The following is a 22,338-nucleotide window of genomic DNA, read 5'->3' as shown; positions in this document are numbered from 1 at the left end:
GAAAGGGGGAGAGGACAGACTAGTGAAAGACTGGAAAATAAGAGGAAGGGGCATGTGGAGAACAAGGGTGAGGAAAATATGAAAAGCCATAGGTGATGAATGGACAGGAAACCCTGGCAACAGAAAGACGAAGGAAAGCAGAATCAAGAGACTGGGAGCAACACAATTAGAAAAAGTAAATGGCCAGACAACAAAGGTAAAGAAAATAATTTTATTTTTAATTTAGGATAAAGTAAGGTGTTAGCGTTAGCTGTGTTAATAAAGTTTAATGTAAATAAAACACAAAATAGAAAATAAGGTGATACCTTCACTGATTTTAAAACATTTTTGATTAGCTTTCAGAAACCAACACTTCCTTCCTCAGGTCAGGAGAGGATACCATAACAGCATTATACTGACCTGAGGCAGTAGGATTTGGCCTCTGAAAGCTAACTGAAAAGTGTATTAGGCTATTAAATAAAATATTTTCTGAAATGGCAGCAGGTTTGAGGTGTACCAGAGGGCGGAGCCATGTAGAATGGGTGGAGCAAATGCAAAGTGGGGTGGGGCTGGGGCGTGTACTAAAAATCTCCCTCTCAAAAATTGGGACCGCTTGGCAGCTATGCCTCTAGGCCCCCAACCCCTCCCAACACAAAAAGTAACTCCCTGGTGGGCCAGTGGGCTACGTACCCCCACACGCCTTAGTGGTCTAGCGGCCCCCCTCAACACCCCCCCTCCTGTACCTTGTAATAGCAGAGGAATAGTAGCACTCCCTCCTCCTCCCAGCACGGCCTCCAAAATGGTGGCACCCATCCTGGATGCGCTAGGTGGTCCCTACCATAGGGAAGCCCTGACCAGTGCATCCTAGGATGCACTGGGCAGGGCACCACAATTCTGGAGATGGTGCTGGAAGAAAGAGATTAGGACTCTGAATCAGGCATGGATGTTCTTTAAAAATACTATCATGGAAGCCCAGACTAGATGTATTCCACACATTAACAAAGGTAGAAAAATGAGTAAAACGACAACCAGCGTGGTTAAAAGGTGAGGTGAGAGAGGCTATTAGAGCCAAAAGAAAATCCTTCAAAAAATGGAAAAAGGATTCGAACGAAGAAAATAAAAAGCAAAATAAGCAGTGTAAAGCCAGATGCAAAGCACTGATAAAGGAGGCTAAAAGAATATATGAAGAAAAACTTACCACGGAGATGAAAACTCATAGTAATACTTTTTTCAGGTATATCAGAAGCAGGAAGCCTGCGAGAGACTCTGTGGGACTTTTAGATCAGGAAGCAGTAAAAGGAGTGCTCAGGGAGGACAAGGTTAGGAGAGATTGAATGAATTCCTTGCTTCAGACTTTATGGAAGAAGATGAAAGAGCTACCTGTACAGGTTTTCAAAGGTGATGATGCACAGGAACTGAAAGAAATCTTGGTGAACTTGGAAGACATACTGAGCCAAACTGACAAGTTAAAGAGTAACAAATCACCCGTACTGGATGGTATACACCTCAGGGTATTGAAAGAGCTCAAACATGAAATTGCTGATCTGGTGCTAGTGATCTGTAACCTGTCGTTAAAGTCTGTAGTACCCGAGCACTGGAGGGTGGCCAATGTGACTGATTTTTTTAAAAGGGTTCCAGGGGTAATCTGAGTAATTACAGACCGGTAAAGCCTGATGTCAGTACTGGGCAAAATAATGGAAACCATTATAAAGAATAATATTACAGAACACATAGAGAAACATGGTTTAATGGGACAGAGCGTGGATTCAGCCATGGGAGGTCTTGCCTCACCAATTTACTGCATTTTTTTGAAGGTACGAATTAACATGTGGATAAAGGTGAGCCGGTCGATGCAGTGTATCTAGATTTTCAGAAAGCTTCTGACAAAGTTCCTTGTGAGAGACTCTTGGGAAAATTAAAAGAGTCATGGGATAGGAGGCAATGTCCTGTTGTGGATTAGGAATTGGTTATTGGACAGAAATCAGGGTAGGGTTAAATGGCCATTTTTCTCCATGGAGGAGTGTGAATAGTGGAGTGCTGCATGGATCTGCACTGGAACCAGTGCTATTTAACATATTTATAAATGATATGGAAATCGGGACGAGTGAGGTGATCACTTTTGCAGATGACAGGAAACTACTATTCAAAGTTGTTAAAACACATGTGGATTGCGAAGAATTGCAGGAAGACCTTAGGAAACTGGAAGACTGGGCATCCAAATGGCAGAAGAAATTTAATGCAGACAAATGTAAAGTGATACACATTGGGAAGAATAATCCGAATCGTAGTTACCTAATGCTAGGGTCCACTTTACGAGTTGGCACTCAAGAAGACGACCTAGGTGTCATTGTAGACAATATGCTGAAATCTTCTGCCCAATGCATGGTGGCGGCAACCAAAAAAGCAAACAGGATGCTAGGAATTATTAGGAGAGGGATGCAAAGTAAGTCCAAAAATATTATAATGCCCCTGTATTGCTCCGCAGTGCAACCTCACCTTGAGTATTGTATTTGCCATATCTCAAAAAAGATATAGCAGAATTAGAAAAGGTTCAAAGAAGAGCAACCAAAATGATAGAGGCGATGGAACTGCTGCCATATGAGGAAAGGCTAAAGAGGTTAGGGCTTTTCAGCTTGGAAAAGAGACAGCTAAGGGAGGATATGATTGAGGTTTACAAAATCCTCGTTGAAGTGGAATGGGTAGAGGTGAATTAGTTTTTCTCTCATTCAAAATGTACAGAGACCATGGAACACTCAATGAAATTGAGTGGGAATATTTTTTAAACAATTAGGAGGAAATATTTTTTCACTCAAAGAATAGTTAAGCTCTGGAACTCGTTGCCAGAGGATGTGGTATTGGCCGTTAGTGTATCTAGTTTTAAAAAAGGTTTGGACAAGTTCCTGGAGGAAAAGTCCATAGCCTGATAATGAGATGGAAATGAAGGAAGCCACTGCTTGGCCCAGGATTGGAAGCGTGGAATGGTGCTACTGTGTTTCTGCCAGGTACTTGTGACCTGGATTGGCCACTGCTGGAAGCAGGATACTGGGCTGGATTGACCATTTGTTTGACTCAGTATGGCTGTTCTGATGTTCTTGTGATTTTAGGCCTATGACAACTGTTGTGGTTTCCCTTGTCTCGTCTTCACTTGACTAACTGCAATGCATTGTTGCTGGTCTGGTCAAGATGTGGATACAGAATGCAGCAGCAATAGTTCTCCTGGGCAGACAACAATGTACGAGTATTTCCTCTATGCTGAGGGAATTCCATTGGCTGTCAATACTCTCCAGAGTTAAATGTAAGATTCTATTAATGTTTAATGCACTGGAAATGGTTATCCGACTTATCTAAATACTAGATTGAAAAGGAATGCATTTACTATGTTACTATTTACTATGAATGTTCCAAAGAGAACTTTATCAATTGTAGGGGAGGAGGCCCAAGGCACATTCAGCCTGCATCCCCTCAAAGGGTGTAGGGGAGGGCAGGAATCAGGACCATCTGGTTGTTGTTTTTTTTTTTTTTTTTTTTTTTACTTCTTCGCATTAAATTTTAACTGCCAAACATAAAAGCATTCTTCTAATTTTTGTAGATCCCTTCTCATGTTGTTTACCCTCCATTCTATGGCAAATCTTCATGTCATTCACAAAACATAGTAACACGTACAAGTAAAAGGCAAACTTTTCCATCTAACCCTTCAACAATGCTGTTCACAAATATATTGAATAGAATCAGACCCAGTACTGATCCCTGAAGCACTCCACTGCTCACCTTTCCTTCCTCTGAGTGAATTCCATTATCATTACCCTCTGTTTCTGTTAATTAATTTCTAATTTAGTTCACCACTCTGGGTCCTAATTTCAGCCCACACAGTCTATTCTTTACCCTTTTGTGAGAAACCATATCAAAGCCTTTGCTGAAAGCCAGGTAGACTACATCTAGCACATATTCTTGATTCAGTTCTCTGGTCACCAAAGAAATCAATCAAATTTGATTGGAATGATTTTCCTTTGGTAAAACCATGTTTCTCAGATCCTGCAGCCTGAGATTCTAGAATTTCACTATAAATTTCCTTCAGCAGCACCTCCATTACTTTTCTAATCAAAGAATGAGGCTTATTGGCCTAAAGTTTCCCATTTCTCCTCGGTCACTTTTTTTGTCAAGAAGGACCACCATCCTCTCCTTCTCCAATCCTGTTCACTCTAGTGGTAATGCCTATTAAGGAAGATCTGTCCATCTTGTCATCCCTCTGTATGCACAAATAAGTTTGCTTATGAATATGCAAACTGGAAAACAAAGCAGGGTAGCAAAGAGGTGGGACTCCAGTACCTGAATACTGACAGCATTTGAAAATTGATGCAGTAGGGCCCCTAATGTTCATAACACAGAAGGAAAGGGGGGGGGTTATGTGTGGTGCAGCCATATGTACATAGCTGTGCTTCAGTGGAGCGATTTCTAAACATTCTGAAGCTGCTCTGACTGCCCCTGCATAGAAATGGAAAATTATGTTTGTAGAGGATAGCTCATATTTGGCTTTTTAGGTTTGTTTGGGGTTTTTTTGTTTGTTTGCATTTTGTGGGTGGTAATTAATTGTTTTGATTTATATTGTGCGATTTATTTTGTATCCTTAATATAGTGAACACTCCTTGAGTTTCTCTGTGACTTGGTATAGAAATATCAGACTATGTAAATTTTGTCCTACTTTAAATATGATGTGAATTTACCTATTGCACCACTCATCTCACCTCCCGACTAGCTAGCCACAACACTAGAAGGAAGAATCACCTCATCCTGCTCCTCACCCAGGTCAATCTGCTTGGTTACAGCACATTTTATAAAGTACTCCACTACTTAAGTCACTATTACATCAAGACCTCTGCCCTGTCTTCGGGCTTTTGCTCTTCCAAGTCGTATCTGCTCAGTTTGACAGTAACATGGGACTTTGGAGATGAATACACTAAGATACTAAGATATTTCTCTCTAATGTCATCAACTAAGAGTGAAAATTCAGTTCAGAAATAATTCAGAGTATGAAACGTCATTTTTCCCTGTACAGTAAAATGATGGGTCTCCCTCTAGTTGGATAACCATGCTTCAATATACTATCAGGCTCATTTTCGAAAGAGATGGACATCCAAAAAGTGACATAAATTGGCACTTGGATGTCCATCTCACAGAGACATCCAAATCAGTATAATCGAAACCCAATTTTGGACATCTTTTTCAGAAGTCCGTCGCAAGGACGTCCAAATCTCAAGGGGGCGTATCGGAGGCCTGGTCAAGGCAGGACTTGGGCGTTCCTAAGACTTGGACGTCTTTGAGCCATAATGGAAAAAAGCAAAGACGTCCAGAATAAAACCTGGAAGTTTTCACCCAGACCTGTTTTTATTATGAATAAGGCACAAAAAGGTGCCTGAAATGACCGGATAACCACTGGAGGAAATTGGGGATCACCTACCGTTACTCCCCCAGTGGTCGCTAACCCCCTCCCACCCTCAAAAAACATGGTTAAAAATATAACCACCTCCCACCCTCAAAAAACATGATTAAAAATATTACTTGCCTGCTTCTATGCCAGCCTCAGATGTCATACTCAGGTCCCTGGAGTAGTTTAGTACTAGGTGCAGTGCACTTCAGACAGGTGGACCCAGGCCCACACCCCCTACCTGTTACATTTGTGGAGGAAACAGAGAGCCCTCCAAAACCCACCAGAAACCCTCTGTACCCACATATAGGTGCACCCTTCACACGTAAGGGCTATGGTAGTGGTGTACAGTTGAGGGTCATGGGTTTTGGGGGGCTCAACACACAAGATAAGGGAGCTGTGTACCTGGAAGCAGTTTATGAAGTCCACTGCAGTTCCCCCTAGGGTGCCCAACTGTTGTCCTGGCATGTCAGGGGGACCAGTGTACTAAAAATGCTGGCTCCTCCCATGTCCAAATAGCTTGAATTCGAATGTTTTAGACTTGGACGTCTTTGGTTTCCAAAATGTCTGAAAATCAAAGACGTCCAATTCCAAGGGCATTCAAGGTACTTTCAAACACAAAGATGGACGTCCATCTTTTTTCGAAAGTGACCTTTTCCCCGCCTCTGAATTTGGACATCCTACAAAGACGTCCAAATTCCAACTTAGACGTTTCTTTCGAAAATGCCCCTCTATACTAAGTACTCATACGATCCATTGCATTTGCCATGTTTCCCTTATTCCTCTTCTCCAGATATATTCAGAAGTCTATTGAGGAGTATCTTGTTTTATCTGCACAGAAAAATATGCTTAAAAGATAACTGCTTGCACTTACAGTAGTAATAGTTTCAGCAGCTGCTACCATATCTGCTAATCCAGCACTAACAATATGCTCTTCCAAATCTTTTAACATGGGCTCGATTCCATTAGGAACTTTATCCATAAGAGAAAACATTAAATGTAACTCTGAAAAAACAAAAAACAAAAATTTCACACTCTTAGGTAATCAGCCTACAACAATTACGCAAGGACCACATCTAATAGTAAAGCTCATTTTACGTAGCATTTTGAGATCAGAAATCCAATTGCCTGATCAGATACTCAGTTCCAGCAGTATTTTACAAAATGATCTAGTGAATGCAGAGCCTTGTGTAAAACACCTATAAGGACACACAGGAGTGCATGTGTATTTGCCAGCATACACAGCAGGTGCAGCCATTTACAAGTACATACATGGAAAAAATAAGCAGTACAAACCCGGTAGCTTAGAGATAGAAGTGTTAGTACTTCCACATATGTATGTTCAACTTTACAAAACCAGATGTGTAAGTGCAGCCAATTGGTAATGAGGTCACAATTTTTATTGTTCTTCATTTTGGTTGTGGAAATAAACAGAGAATTAAGGAAAAATTATTCCTCTCTTAAAGCTTTGGCTGAAATGAGCACACTTTTAAAAATTCTATGGGTGTTTTTGAGATGGTGTAAAACCCGAAGCAGAAAAATTTCCCCATAAACATATACTCCCTTGTAAAATGGGAAATACACATGTAGATTTTTGTAGCAAAGGCACACCCAAACCACGTCGCCACCATGCAACAAGTGGCTTTCTCAAATCACCATTTACAGTGTACGCTATCTGTGTAAATACTTCTAAAATAATCCCCAATATCTGGTAAAAAATGCATTACAGTAGGAGTCTGTTTCACTGACTTACACAACATATCATACACTTTCACTATTAAAGAACAATGATTAAAAATACCAGTATTCAAAAGTAACTAATAAGAAACAAAAGTCTTGGTTGCACAAGTTTTACATCTTGTTCCATCTGCAATAGACCTTATATCAAAAACGCTTTTTTGCTAAATTTGACACAGATCTCAAAACGTTTTCCACCTATGATCCCCCTCCTACTTAGTCCCATCAATAAGAAGAATCTACGCCAGGAAACCCCGAGATCTGCCAGATTACCTGTCCTCTTTTCTTTCTTATATTGTATTTCCCGTCTTCTTTTAAATGTTATTATTGTAAACTGCTCTAAAAGGACCCTAAAGAGTGGTAAATCAGGTACTAACACAAACTTTATAACAGCAAATCCAAATTAGCTTTGTTACCAAATACTGCCATAACAAGGCCCATAATAAGTTAAACAGAGTCAACTTGCATTCAACTCACAGTAGCTGAGATGATTCAAATATTCTTGAATGAAGAACCAGGCTGTTTCTGCTGCATGAAGTGAGTTTGAAGCAAGGTCTGAATACATGAACACAGAGCAGATAAAAGAACTTCTGGATAAAATTATTCAAAAGGTAAATACTAAAGGAAAGCTACAATAAAACTGCAATGTGCTTGAATAACCCTGGTCAGGACAATCACTGTAAAATGAAAGCAGTCTGGAACCACCAAGACACTGCCTTGATCAGGCAATTCCTTCAAAGTGAAAACCCCGAGATAAGGAAACTGATGAGCAAGGTCACAGAGACCCAAGATTAATTTAACAAAACTACACAGGTCTCTATCTCAGACTGTAAAAATGTTGGCTGTTTTAACAGTTTAAAGATTAGGACACTAAGATGGCCTGTATGAGAGAAGGGCAAAAAAAAGGAACTAATACTGAAGAAAATCTATGTGATTTGCTACTGCACAGAAACATTTTAGGGGGCCACCACATCCATGTGGGAAAAGATTTTGGAACCTAATCAGAGTCTGTATTCTCCATGATGTGCGACATAAAACAAACCCAGCACATTCACCTGCTCATCTCAATGATGGTGGCAGCATTATCATGTAGGAATGCTTTGAAGAACTGGGTACAAGTAAATGTATGCAGCTCAAGGGAAAGACGGATGGTGCAAAATACAGAGAGATCCTGGAGGGAAACCTGTTCCAGTCTGCAATAGAACTGGGACTGGGTAGAAGATTCACCTTCTATCAGGACAAAGATCCAAAGCATAAAGCAAAAGCAACAGCAACAATTGTGTTACTCAGCAGGAAGAAAATGAGTGTTTCAGTGGCTCATACTTGAATCCAGTAGAAAATCTGATAACAAGTACAGCATTGGGAGCAACAGCATAAAAGGAAACCATCTGTGGAAGGGGAGACAGAGCTGGCCGTTTTAGGAGGGAACTTTAGGAGCTACAAGCTGAGGAAGTGGAGTTCCTTAGACAGCTCTTAAAGCAGTGTCTATTTGAATTTGGATCCAAAACTAGGAAATTTTTGGCTCAAAAACGAGAGGAGAGGTATGAAAGCTATTGTAAAATTAAAGGGAAGGGGAGATTGGTCCCGATTCTCCCCATCTGTGTATAACAACCTATCTGTGGATGGAACCAGGCTGCTGTCACTAACCTTTAAAAAGGAGATAGAGCAGCTTTTAAACTAGAATGGGGGGGGGGGGGGGGGAGCCAACAGTCACCCAGGAGCGCATGGTTCGGTGTGGAGTATCCTTGAAGGACACAACTGAAACAAGACATTTAGAGAATTTCTTCAATGAAAGCTGACCAAGTGGGCTATTGACGCCATGGCTCTGACATTGTGAGTCCTGACATAACCCTCAAGGGTCTGCCCAGCCTGGGCATAAGTGAAAAAAATGCAATCTGCAAGCAAAATAGATATGCAGTGTTTCCCGATGGCAAGAAACGAAAGTTGGGTGGATTGTCTGTAGGGTCTAGTCCGCTCCAAGTAAAAGGTCAATGCTCGCTTGCAGTCCAAGGTGTGCAGTATGCTTTCACCAGGATGGGCATGAGGTAGGGGAAAGAATGATGGCAAGAGAATCGACTGGCTCAGATGTAACTCCAAAACATAAAACTAATACCTTTAACTCTTAAGCTAACCATCAGATGGAACTCAGGGTGCATGCGGAGGACTACTTTATTATGGTGAAACTTCATATAAGGTGCATCCGCTACTAAGGTCTGAAGCTCACCTGACCCTGCAAGCTGAAGTAACAGCCACCAAAAATATCACCTTCCGGGTCAACTACTTCAGATAACAGGAATCAAGTGGCTCAAAAGGAACTTTCAATAGCTGGGTAAGAAAGTCAATAAGGTTCCACGACACAGATGGAGGTATGACAGGGGGCTTTGTCAACAGCAAACCTCTCAAGAAGCAAACTAGAGGCTGTCCAGAGATAGGCTTACCCTCTACATGTTGATGATAAGCACTAATAGCACTGAGGTGAAACTTTACAGAGTTGGTGTTGACACCAGACTTGGAGAGGTGCAGAAGGTATTCAAGCAGGGTCTATGTAGGGCAGAATATAGGATCCATGGCCTTGCCCTCACATCAGACAGCAAACCTCCTCCATTTGAAAGAATAACATCTCTTATTGGAATCTTTCATAGAAGCCAGCAAGACTGAAGACATCATGAGGAAGATACAAGGAAGCAAATTTTAAGCTCTCAACATCCAGACTGTGAGGGCCAGAGACCGTAGATTGGGATGCAGAAGAGATCCCTTGCTCTGCATGATGAGGGTCAGAAAACACTCCATTCTCCACAGTTCCTCAGAGGATAACTCCAGAAGAAGAGGGAATCAGATCTGGCTGGGCCATTAGGGATCGATCAGGATCATGGTCCTGAAGACTTGCTTGAGTTTCAAAAAAAAGTCTTCCCCACAAAAAGAATGGGAGGATATGCATTCAGAACTCCTGTCCCTCAACGGAGGAGGAAGACATCAGACGCTAGCCTCTCATGGGCCTGGAGCCTGGAACAGAACCGAGGGACTTTGTGATTGGTTTGAGTGGCAAACAGATCCACCGAGGGGGTGCCCTATGCTCAAAAGATCTCGTGGGCAACATCCATGCTGAGGGATCACTCGTGCGGTTGCGTGACCCTGCTCAGTTTGTTGGCCAGGCTTTTGGATTTGCCCGCCAGGTAAGTGGCCTTGAGGAGCATCCTGCACAGGTGTACCCAACACCATATCCAGATGACCCCCTAACACAAAGGGCATGATCTGATGCCCCTCTTCTTGTTCATGTAGTACATGACAATCTGATTGTCTGTTTGAATGAGTACAGATTTGGTTGTTCAGCCGATCCCTGAAAGCCTTTACAGCATTCCAGATCACCAGGAGATCCAGAAGGTTGACTTGGAGATCTGCTTCCTGGGCTGACCAAGCACCTTCAGTGTGAAACCCATCTACGTGAGCTCCCCACCCTAGATATTGTCAGCATCTTTGTGGGCTGTGGAATTTGGAACGGTAGTCCTAGGATCAAATTATCCAGCAGAGCATGGTCTGAACTAGCTCTGGCAGAACTCAGATGACATCCTCTAGGTTCCCCATGGCCTGACACCACTGGGAATCTAGGGTCAACTGAGCAGTTCAAACATGAAAATATTCCATGGGTGTCACATGAACAGTAGAGGCCATGTGGCCCAAGAATCTCAACATCTACTAGGTGGTGATCTGCCAAGCTGCTCGGACTCAAGTGGCAAGGGCGACAAGAGTGTCTGCCCAAGTCATAGGGAGAAAAGCCCGAGCAGAGTGTCTAGCAGGTCTCCAATGAGCTCCAACTGCTGGATACAGAGCAGATGGAACTTGGGGTAGTTTAAAACGAACCCTAGTAGCAAACTCTTGAACACTGTCCCACAGCCTGCTCTTCACTAGCCAGTCATCCAGATAGGGATAAACATAGGAGTCTGAGTAGCGACGCTGCAACTACTACATGACATGGTGAAAACCCTGGGAGCCAACATGAGGCCAAAAGGCAACATGAGATACAAAGTGAAATGTCCCCAGCCAAACTCAAAGATACTTCCTTTGAGCTGGAAGTACCTGGATATGAGCATAAGCATCCTTTTTCAGACAGCATAGCCAATCATCTTCCTGAAGTATGGGAAGAAGAGTGCCCAGGGAAACCACCCTGAACTCTTCTTTGACCAGGAATTTGTTCAGGCCGCTTAGGTCTAGGATGGGACGCATCCCCCCTGTCTTCTTTTGCACAAGGAAGTACCTGGAATAGAATTCCTTCCCTTCTTCCCCTGGTGGAACGGGTTCGACTGCACAGACCTCGACAAGGGCGGAGAGTTCCTCTGCAAGTACAGGCTTGTGCTGAAAGCTGATGCGATATGCTCTCGGTGGGCAATCACTTGGTCTCTGTAACCAATGCAGATCGTAACCGAAACAGACTATATTTGAAGAACCCACTGACCATAGATTACAAGGAGCCACCTTTCTTGGTAAAACTTCTGCCTCTCCCTGACAGGAAAGTCATCCAGGATGATCACTTTTACAGCAGCTATGCTCTAATGGAGCCAGTCAAAGGTTCGCCCCCTGCTTTGACTGGGCAGACTCCTGGGCTTTAGGTGCACACTGTTGACAAGATCGAACGTGCTGGCGCTGAGCCTGCTGAGGAGGGCGAGAAGTGGAGCACCTATGCCTCTCTAAATAATAATTACTCTGACTTGCCAAAAAGCTTCCTACAGAAGGCAGGCGCAGAAGGTGTCCGGTGAGAGAGATTATCGATGGTATCAGTGTGTTTCTTGATGAGGTCAGCGACCTCCTCCACCTTCTCTCCAAAAAGATTATCCCCCCCCCCCCGACATGTGGCATCAGCCAATCTCTGCTGAACCGCCAGGTCCAAGTCAGAGATGCGCAGCCATGTGAGTCTGTGCATTGCTATACTCTGGGCAGAAATCCTAGAGACCGCATCAAAAGTGTCATAGGTGCCCCTGGCCAAGAACGTACGACACACCATCCGCTGCTTAACCAGTTGATGAACAGATTCAGCCTGCTCTGGAGAGAGAGAGAGCACCAAAGCAGACATACTGTGCACCATGGACCGCAAGTACAGGCTTGTGTAGAACTGGTACGATTGGATACGGGGAGATGAGCATAGAGGCCTGTTAAATGTTCTGCCCAAAATAAACCAGGCTTCTAGCTTTTCTGGCAGAGGTGCCGAAGCGTAATTCCTACAACTCCTGGCCCTTTTGAGCATGGATTCTACCACTAGGGAATGATGAGGCAACTAGAGCCTATCAAACCCAGGAGAAGACTGAATCTGGTACATGGTATCAATCTTCTTGGGGAGGAAAGGGACTGACAGAAGGAAATCCCAGTTCTTCACCTGAACGTCCTGTAAGATCTCATGAAGCAGGATTGTCAAAGCCTCTCTAGGAGGAGAGTCGTAGTGCAAAACCTCAAACATCTTAGCCCTGGGCTCGTCCTCCACTTCCAAATACACTGGGATGGCAGCTACCATCTCCTTCACAAAAGTGGCTGTTAATGGTGTTAAAGGGGCGATCAAGGAGGACAAAGCCGTAGCGGAGAAATTAAATGAATTCTTTGCTTCGGTCTTCACCGAGGAGGATTTGGGGGGGACACCGGTGCCGGAAAGAATATTTGAAGCGGGGGAGTCGGAGAAACTAAACAAATTCTCTGTAACCTTGGAGGATGTAATGGGTCAGTTCAGCAAGCTGAAGAGTAGTAAATCACCGGGACCTGATGGTATTCATCCCAGAGTATTAATAGAACTAAAAAATGAACTTGCGGAGCTACTGTTAGAAATATGCAATCTGTCCCTAAAATCGAGTGTAGTACCGGAAGACTGGAGGGTAGCCAATGTTACTCCGATTTTTAAGAAGGGTTCCAGAGGAGATCCGGGAAATTATAGACCGGTGAGTCTGACGTCGGTGCCGGGCAAGATGGTGGAGGCTATTATTAAGAATAAAATTGCGGAGCATATACAAAAACATGGACTGATGAGACAAAGTCAGCACGGATTTAGTGAAGGGAAGTCTTGCCTCACCAATCTAATGCATTTTTTTGAGGGGGTAAGCAAACATGTGGACAATGGGGAGCCGGTTGATATTGTATATCTGGATTTTCAGAAGGCGTTTGACAAAGTGCCGCACGAAAGACTCCTGAAGAAATTGCAGAGTCATGGAATCGGAGGTAGGGTATTATTATGGATTAAGAACTGGTTGAAAGATAGGAAGCAGAGAGTAGGATTGCGTGGCCAGTATTCTCAGTGGAGGAGGGTAGTTAGTGGGTCCCGCAGGGGTCTGTGCTGGGTCCGTTGCTTTTTAATGTATTTATAAATGACCTAGAGATGGGAATAACTAGTGAGGTAATTAAATTCGCCGATGACACAAATTATTCAGGGTCGTCAAGTCGCAGGAGGAATGTGAACGATTACAGGAGGACCTTGCGAGACTGGGAGAATGGGCGTGCAAGTGGCAGATGAAGTTCAATGTTGACAAGTGCAAAGTGATGCATGTGGGTAAGAGGAACCCGAATTATAGCTACGTCTTGCAAGGTTCCGCGTTAGGAGTTACGGATCAAGAAAGGGATCTGGGTGTCGTCGTCGATGATACGCTGAAACCTTCTGCTCAGTGTGCTGCTGCGGCTAGGAAAGCGAATAGAATGTTGGGTGTTATCAGGAAGGGTATGGAGTCCAGGTGTGCGGATGTTATAATGCCGTTGTATCGCTCCATGGTGCGACCGCACCTGGAGTATTGTGTTCAGTACTGGTCTCCGTATCTCAAAAAAGATATAGTAGAATTGGAAAAGGTACAGCGAAGGGCGACGAAAATGATAGTGGGGATGGGACGACTTTCCTATGAAGAGAGGCTGAGAAGGCTAGGGCTTTTCAGCTTGGAGAAGAGACGGCTGAGGGGAGATATGATAGAAGTGTATAAAATGATGAGTGGAATGGATCGGGTGGATGTGAAGCGACTGTTCACGCTATCCAAAAATACTAGGACTAGAGGGCATGAGTTGAAGCTACAGTGTGGTAAATTTAAAACGAATCGGAGAAAATTTTTCTTCACCCAACGTGTAATTAGACTCTGGAATTCGTTGCCGGAGAACGTGGTACGGGCGGTTAGCTTGACGGAGTTTAAAAAGGGGTTAGATAGATTCCTAAAGGACAAGTCCATAGACCGCTATTAAATGGACTTGGAAAAATTCCGCATTTTTAGGTATAACTTGTCTGGAATGTTTTTACGTTTGGGGAGCGTGCCAGGTGCCCTCGACCTGGATTGGCCACTGTCGGTGACAGGATGCTGGGCTAGATGGACCTTTGGTCTTTCCCAGTATGGCACTACTTATGTACTTATGTACTTATGTACTTTACATAGGTCAGACTGTAAAAAAAAGTGAAGTACAGAATAGCCCAACATCTTAGCAATATTAGACTACAAAAAGTGGACACCCCTTTAGTAAAACATTGGCTCAGCAAGAATCATACAGCAGAAGAATTAAGATTTGTAGTATTAAAACAGATGGATTTGAACAGAGGAGGGAATGTGTTATAAAAGATGATGCAGGCAGAACAACATATGATATATTAGTGGAAAACAGTGACCCCTATGGGCCTGAATAAGGAAGTAGAGTGGGTGGGTCTATAAAATAGGGCAGCCTCCATGACAGAAAGATTGATACCATTGTGCATGTGTAGCGTTAGCGAAAAGGCAGGCGCCATTTCCTGAATACCAAAGAGGAGACTGGTACGGAAGAAGCCACGGAATAAAGTACAGTAAATCATAAGGTAGGCAGTTATATTGAGTGTGATTGATATAGAGAAAATAAGGGGAAAACTTAGGAAGCATAGTGCTTCTATGCCTTATTTTTATGTTTAGAACTGAAGCCCCTGAAGACGCCAAACAGCAAAACGCGTAGGGCTCCAGTGATTACAGCTACAATTTAAGAAAGTCTACCTCATTGCGATGACATGCAGTGAAACAGTATAGATGTTAAAGCGAGAACAGAGACTTTTCTCAAACAAAACAGGAGAGTGATATTTGTTTTGAGCTTTGTAGAACCAACGCGACGGAACACCCTTGCACCTACTAAAAGATCAGCTAAAACATTTACCAGATAAGTGGAACCATCTTTAGAAAACTTTAAATACAGTGCCTAATTTAAGGACATTGGACTTGTGACAGTACAATTAATCTGATGTATAGAAACAAGATAAGATTTCTTGTAATCTGGTGGAATGTTATTTCATTGGTAGAGCGGGGTCCAGTTGGAAATAGTTGGATGAGTGAGCGTATGAATGATTTGGGATTAGAGGATAAGGCATGGAGCACTATTGTTGTGAATATTGACAAAAAATGTTAATGATAAAGTAAAATAAAGGAAAGTTAAAATTTGTTTAAAATCAAGAGAACTGTTACTAGAGGTAACAGCTTCACAAAAGATGGGAAGGAAAGGCTCTCAGGTGGAGACTTCCTCCTTTCCTGTAGAGAGGAGGGATCATATGGAATGCCACAGGACTCCTCCTCTGAGAAGTACCATGGATCGTCTTCTGAGTCCCATGAGCACTTGTCAGTGTCAGCCAAGAACTCCTCTTGGCAGCGCTGAGACCAAGCTGCCACTACAAAGAGGTACCATGACCCCGAGAGGGGCATTAAGGTGTCGGCTCCAGCCTCAACTCTAGCGAAGCTTTCTCCGATGTCAAGAATGTGCCGATACTGGCGATATCGGCATCGGAGAGCTCACTGCAGGCTGGTAGCCATGCGGGACTGAAGCAAGAGACATGGCTGGCACGAGCAACCCAGACATGTGCACTCTGCAAGAACCCTGCCAAAAGCTCAGGAAGCAAGGCCCTGAGGAACTCATTGAGGGCCAACATTGGGAAAGACTGAGGTGCCGGTGTATAAGCAGGCTGCTGAACCTGCAGGGTTGAAGCGGGTGCCTGGTCCTGGCTGTGTGGAGACCCACATATAGGCACCTCCTGTTTGGAGGGGTAGCAGTCCTTCTGGCGCTGATGCTTCTCAGGGACTGGTGAAACCTTCAGAGACCCCGGAGCTCTCAGTACCATGCATCAAGAGGAAATCGATACTGATGCTTCTTCTGATGCCTGACATCAATGCTCCCCGGTGCCGAAGAGGACAACATTGAGTCCTCATGTTGCCTTGGGGTCGGGTACAACACCGATTGGTCCGGGGTCTGCATAGCGGCCGGCATCAAGGCAGGTGGAGATCCACTCAATGCACTCCCAGTGTGCAAGGGTCTTGCAGCCATATGGACCGACGCACCCGATGCAATACCAGATGCCGACGCCACCAAAGACACTGACGAAGAGGCATCAGACCTGGCTCCAAAAATCTTGTCTCTCTGAGCCTCTCTGGCAAACTGTGTTCTCTTCTTCATACGAAGACAGAGAATACAGTTTGTAGGGATATGTTCAGGCCCCAAACACTAAAGACACCAAGAATGGGTGTCTTTGTTAGAGATGGTCCTATTGCACCGAGCACAGCGCTTGAAGCAACTGGGAGCCTTCGATGACATGAAAGGAAAAATGGCCAGTATGTGGCCAAATCAAACAACTCACTGGTACTAAAAAGGGCAAAGCACCAGGAAAAGGAAGAGGGGAAAACCCAACCGGAGCTCAAGCCTACACAAAGCACAGCAAGTAAGGTAAAATAAAGAAACTTCAAAAAGAGGCAAAAAATAATCTAAAAAATATGGGAAAGAACAACATGAAGAAAAACCCTGAGAGAGGTACAAAGGCTGAACCAGCTGTGAGGAGTGGGAATAAAAGTGTCCTTTCCTCACCGCAGAAAAATGAGAACCGATGATCTCATGCTCTTGAGCTGGGTAGAAAGGCACTTACGCATGCTTGGTGGAGCACATTTCATGCTGAAAAACCTGTTTTAAGCTTGTTAACAAGCTCCGGACCAGCAACGGGGACCCATGTTACCCACATGTGATTATAATAGGCCTGCTTGTCCTCGGAGAAAATATTTAATATAAATTTATTGAAACAAAGAAAAAATAGAAAAGCTATCACAAGGCCTGAAGACTGCAGTCCATAAATAATCTCTAACCAACGTGAAGGTGCTTGACCTATTTCGCCAGGAAGTATGGACAAAAATAGTATCATCTCCAATGGACAAGGTTGGAAGAGATTTAGCCAAAATAACTCACAGTAAATTACAGCAGATAAACATACGCACGGTGTATCCAGTCTATCCACTCTGTGCGGGTCCCAATTATCCATGCTTAAAAATGCTGGTTATCAAGTCTCCACTATGCCAACCACGTAGGCAGCCAAACATGATGGGGATATGTGGCTGTAACCAGGTACTGCTGACAGTATTCAACTTACCTGTCTTCCTTTCCCCCCAAGATGCACAGCACCCTCATTCACAGCATGCAACGATAAAGTGATCTACAAAACTAAAGTTCCAAACCTTCACCTGTCTTTTGCCATCTGCAGGACAGAGAACATAGAAGTCTGTCCAGTACTGGCCTTGGATCCCCCCAATGCTGGAGTTGCTGAATCTTCTTTCAGTCTTTTGCCATTTGAAGGACACAGACCATTGAAGTCTGTCCAGCATCGGACACAGTACCCCCATGTTGGATTTGGCCAATTTTCTTTCAGTCTTTTGTCATTTGCAGGACATGGGCCATAGAAGTCTATCCGGCATCGGCTTCAGCTCCTACTACTCTTGCCCAAGATAATACTTCAATAGCCATGCTGTATTTCCATCATCTTTCTATTTAGGCATCCCCTGTGTATATCTCATGCATTTTTGAATTCGCTCACCATTTTTAATTATACCACTACTCCTGGAAAGGCATTCCAGATGTCTACTACCCTCTCTGTGAAAAAGTATTTTACTCCTAAATCTACTTCCCTGTAACTTCAATTCATGCCCTCTAGTTCTACCGCCCCATGTCTCTGGAAGAGGTTTGAACATTAATACCTTACTTAAATACCTGTACCATATCACCTCTCTCTCTCTCCTTTTCTCTAGAGTATACGTATTTAAGTCATCCGGTTTCTTTTCATACATCTTATGGTACAAATCATAACAAACCATTTTTATCGCCTTCCTCAGAACTGCCTCAAGTCTTTGTGTCCTTGAAGAGATACGGCCTCCAAAACTGGACACAGTACTCCAAGTGGGGCTTCACCAATGAGTTGTACAGGGGCTTCAACATTTCCTTTCCTCTGCTGGTTATGCACCTCTCTCTGCAGCCTAGCATTCTTCGGGCAACAGACAGAGCCTTGTCAAATTGTTTCGTCGCTTTGAGATCCTCACCCCAAGGTCTCTCTCTCTTGATCCATGCATGTCAGTCTCTCACGCCCTATCGCATACTGTTCTTTTGGATTTCTATACCACAAGTGCATCACTTTGCACTTCTTCGCATAAACTTTAACTGCCAAACATTTGACCATTCAGCTAAGTTACGTTCCTGTAGCAGGTGTTCTCCGAGGACAGAAGGCATATATTCTCACACATATGTGACGTAATCCACGGAGCCAAGTGCAGACTTGTTATAGTGCACTGTCACTTTAAAACTTTGAGGTAGTGCCCCCACCAGAGTATACACGGATGCCTTCCCGCCTGATCTCAGAGCACGGGACCAGCAGTACAGTACTAAAGCTAAGAAGACAACTCAAGGGAGGCAGGAGGGGTATGAGAGGATATGCTGCTGTCCCCAGAAAACACCTGCTACAGGTAAGTAACTTAGCTTTTACTGAAAACCTGTTGGACTCGTTAGCATCTTGGCAACTAAGTGGATAGTGAACCTGGTGGGAAAAAAAACGGGGCCGAAGGGTGGATTTGACTTTTAAGTAGTAAAAAGATTCAGCAGGACTGCTTGTCCAAACCAGCTACCCCGCCTAGAATGCTGCTCCAGACACTAGTGAGCAGAGAAGGTGTGGAAAGACCACCACATAGCCGCCTTGCAAATGTCTTCAACGAAGGCAGGGTGGAAATGGGCTACTGAAGCCGTCATGGCTCTTACACTGTCAGTAGTGACCTGGTCATAAAGGGTCAGCCCAGCCTGAGTATACGTGTAGGAGATACACTCAGCCAGCCAGCCAAGTAGAGATACTATGTTTGGTGATGAGTATCCCTAATCTGTTAGGGTCGAAGGATACCAAAAGTTGGAAGGACTTCCTATGAGATATTGCACGCACTAGATAATATGCTACAGCATGCTTGCAGTCTAAGATATGCAGTGCTGCTTCTCCAGGATAAGAGTATGGCTTAGGGAAGAAGACATGGAGTACAATGGACTAATTGAGGTGGAACTGCGATACCACTTTAGGGAGGAATTTGGGGTGGGTTCGGAGTACAACCCTGTCGTTGTAGAATCTGGTGTAAGGTGGATCTGTCATGAGGGCTTGAAATTCGCTTACTCTTCTAGCAGAAGAGCTATTAAGAACACTACCTTATATGTGAAAAACTTCAGAGAGCAGGAATGAAATGGCTCAAAAGGAGGTTTCATGAGAGCTGTAAGGATGACACTGAGATCCCAAAGCACAGGACGTTGTTTCACAGGAGGTTTGGAATGAAATAAACTTTTCATGAATCTTACTATCAAAAGGATGAACAGAAACTGGTTTATTATCAATGCTGAAGTGAAATGCGCTGATGGCACTCAAGTGTACGCTGAGTTAATTTTGAAGCCAAAATCTGAAAGATGGAGGAGGTACTCCATAAGAGTAGGCAAAGAGCTCATAGCAAGGTCAAGTGCTCTGGCTGCACACCAGAAGGAAAATCTTTTCCACTTGAAACTAACATTTCTGTGTAAGTGGTTTTCTAGATGCTAGGAGTATCCTGAGACTCCATCAGGAAGGTTTAAAGAACGTAAACCTATGTTGTCAGGAACCAAGTCATCAGGGCTAGAGAGTGAAAGTATGGATGGAAGAGGGACCCTTTATTTTGTGCTATTGGGGCTGGAAAAGGATCCAACCTCATCGGTTCCTTGGACAATAATTCTAGAAGAAGAGGGAACCAGACTTGACTTTGTCAGTAGGGAGCAATTAGAATCATAGTTCCTCAGTCTCAATACAGTTTGAGAAGAGTTTTCCCAATGAGAGATAGTGGGGGGAAAGGCATATAATGAAGCAAGAAGGCATCTGGGGCTGTACAGTTGGGAGCATATATCCTGGAACATATGTGAATGAGTATCATCTGATCGAGAATGCAGTCTTGGAAAGTTAAGGGCGTTCTAGACTGTTTGCAATTCCAAGAGGTTGATATGATGTCGTTTCTCCCAGGGACCAAGAACCCTGTGTATGAAGACCATCAAGGTGATCACCCCAAGCTACCATGAAGGCATCTGTGGTGAGGACCTTGTGATGTGGAGGGCAGATACGGAAGACCCCAGGTGAGATTCTCGGATACCATCCACCACTGTAGAGAGTGGCGTAGCTGTGGAGTGATTCGAATACGGGCTGAGAGTAATCCCATGGCTTGGGACCACTGAGAGGAGAGTGTCCACTGAAGAATTTGGATGTGGAGTCAAGCCAATGGTGTTACATGGACTGTTGAAGCCATGTGACTGAGTAGACAGAGCATCTGACCAGCAGATACTTTGGTGCATTTGAACAGCTAAGCGAAGAGATGCAGTATATTGTTTGCTTTCAGTTGAGCCCTGACTAGTGTTGAAGGGAGGCCCTATGAACTCTAAGGTTTGAACTGGTTGAAGATGTGATTTGGGGTAATTGATGACAAACCGAAAGAGTTCTAGGAGCTTTATGGTGTGTGCCAACTTCCGGAAGGCTACCTTGATTAACCAGTCATTGAGGTAGGGGAAGACATGTATGCCCCACCTGCTATCAGGCACTTCATGAAGACTCGAGGAACCAAAGACAAAGCTGAACAGTAATAACTTGTATTGATAGTGTAGAGTCCCACAGCAGAAGGACATTCTGGGCATGTATGTCTCCTTGAGATCTAAAGTGCAAAGCCAGTCATTCAGTTGTATCATTGGTAGTAGTCAGAGGTTATGAGAGGCCACAACGGATGAAAAAGGATGTGTGTTCCTCTTACCAGTAGGTCACTTGCTACGGGCAACTGTACGGTGGCAATGCTCTCTAGGAGGAGTCAAAAACTGTTCTTGTTTAGACTGAGATTTTTGATCCTGCTGCTGCCTCAGACATAAGCATTGGGGTGTAGTGAGGAAGAGGATGCTTAGATGCTTAGATAACTGGACTGTCTAAATCCTCCTACAAATCTTCTAAAAGAAGAAGAGATAGCAGATGTCTGTGGCCTGGATAGAGTTTTTATAGAATCTGTATATTTAATTAGGTCAATCACTTACTCAACTTTTGTCAGCAAACAAATTATCTCCATGACAAGGGACCTCCGCTAGACAATTCTGGACAGCAGATTTAAGTTTGAAGTCCCTGAGCCAGGAAAGACGCCACACTGTTACTCTTAAGGCGGAAATGCATAAAGAGACATCAAAGGCTTGCCTTGCCAGATGTTTATGGCTATCTAGAATTTTCCTATGAAGATTATGGAAGTCATCAGCACTCTCAGAGGGAAGGGAAGGATCAGATGAAATGCCATTGGACTTCTCAGCTAAGAGGTCCTGATGTGCCTCCCAGAAGAGGTCTGAGCCTGACTTGAGAAGTACACAAAAGAGAGCATTGACTAGTGTGTCTGCTCTGTGTTGAGGCAGATGAGTCTCAGACATTGGAGAAAGGTCCTCTGCTTATGTTGACGCATTTGTCAGTCGGGTTCGTGCTGCCCCCAATGATTGACGCCAAGCCGGTGTGTAGGAACTCGTCCGTGACTGTCTCTCCAATGTATCAATGGGATGGACTGAGGGTGGCACAAGCACTCTGTCAGCCTATATAGACTGCAAGGGCAGCAGCCCTGAGAGCTCTTCCTTGAGCATATCGCAGATTTCCACCTATAGACGTCAGTACTGGCTGAGATTTATAGCCTGTGCAGGCGTCAAGAGATCTCGAAGGCTCTCGATAATAAATTAGCTGAAGAGAAAGAGAATGGTCAAAGTGGAATGGATGTTTACCATGCATCGAGGATGTTGATGCAGGAGAGGTGTTGGCAGAGTGTCTGGAGGGAGACCGATGCTTGTTAGGTTTTTACATTGCAGGTCCCTCAATGCAAGTAGCACCGACGAAGAGGATATAGCTATAGTCATTACGAGGTCATGGTATCGAATCCGACGTTGGACCTTCT

General features: G+C 44.0%; 1 protein-coding gene across 1 annotated transcript in view; it reads right to left on the bottom strand.

Moving 5' to 3' along the window:
• Positions 1-22,338, bottom strand: part of CUL5 (cullin 5) — a 271,181-nt gene that overhangs the window by 132,747 nt on the left and 116,096 nt on the right. Inside the window, exon 9 of the mRNA XM_030200261.1 lies at positions 6,276-6,406. Within this exon, the coding sequence (XP_030056121.1) occupies positions 6,276-6,406 (131 nt within the window). The remainder of the gene's footprint in view (positions 1-6,275; positions 6,407-22,338) is intronic.

The sequence above is a fragment of the Microcaecilia unicolor genome, chromosome 4, assembly GCF_901765095.1.
Source record: "Microcaecilia unicolor chromosome 4, aMicUni1.1, whole genome shotgun sequence".
NCBI classification, from domain to species: Eukaryota; Metazoa; Chordata; class Amphibia; order Gymnophiona; family Siphonopidae; genus Microcaecilia; species Microcaecilia unicolor.
The sequence above is the reverse complement of the archived record's forward strand: the minus strand, read 5'-3'. Positions and strand labels throughout refer to the sequence as shown.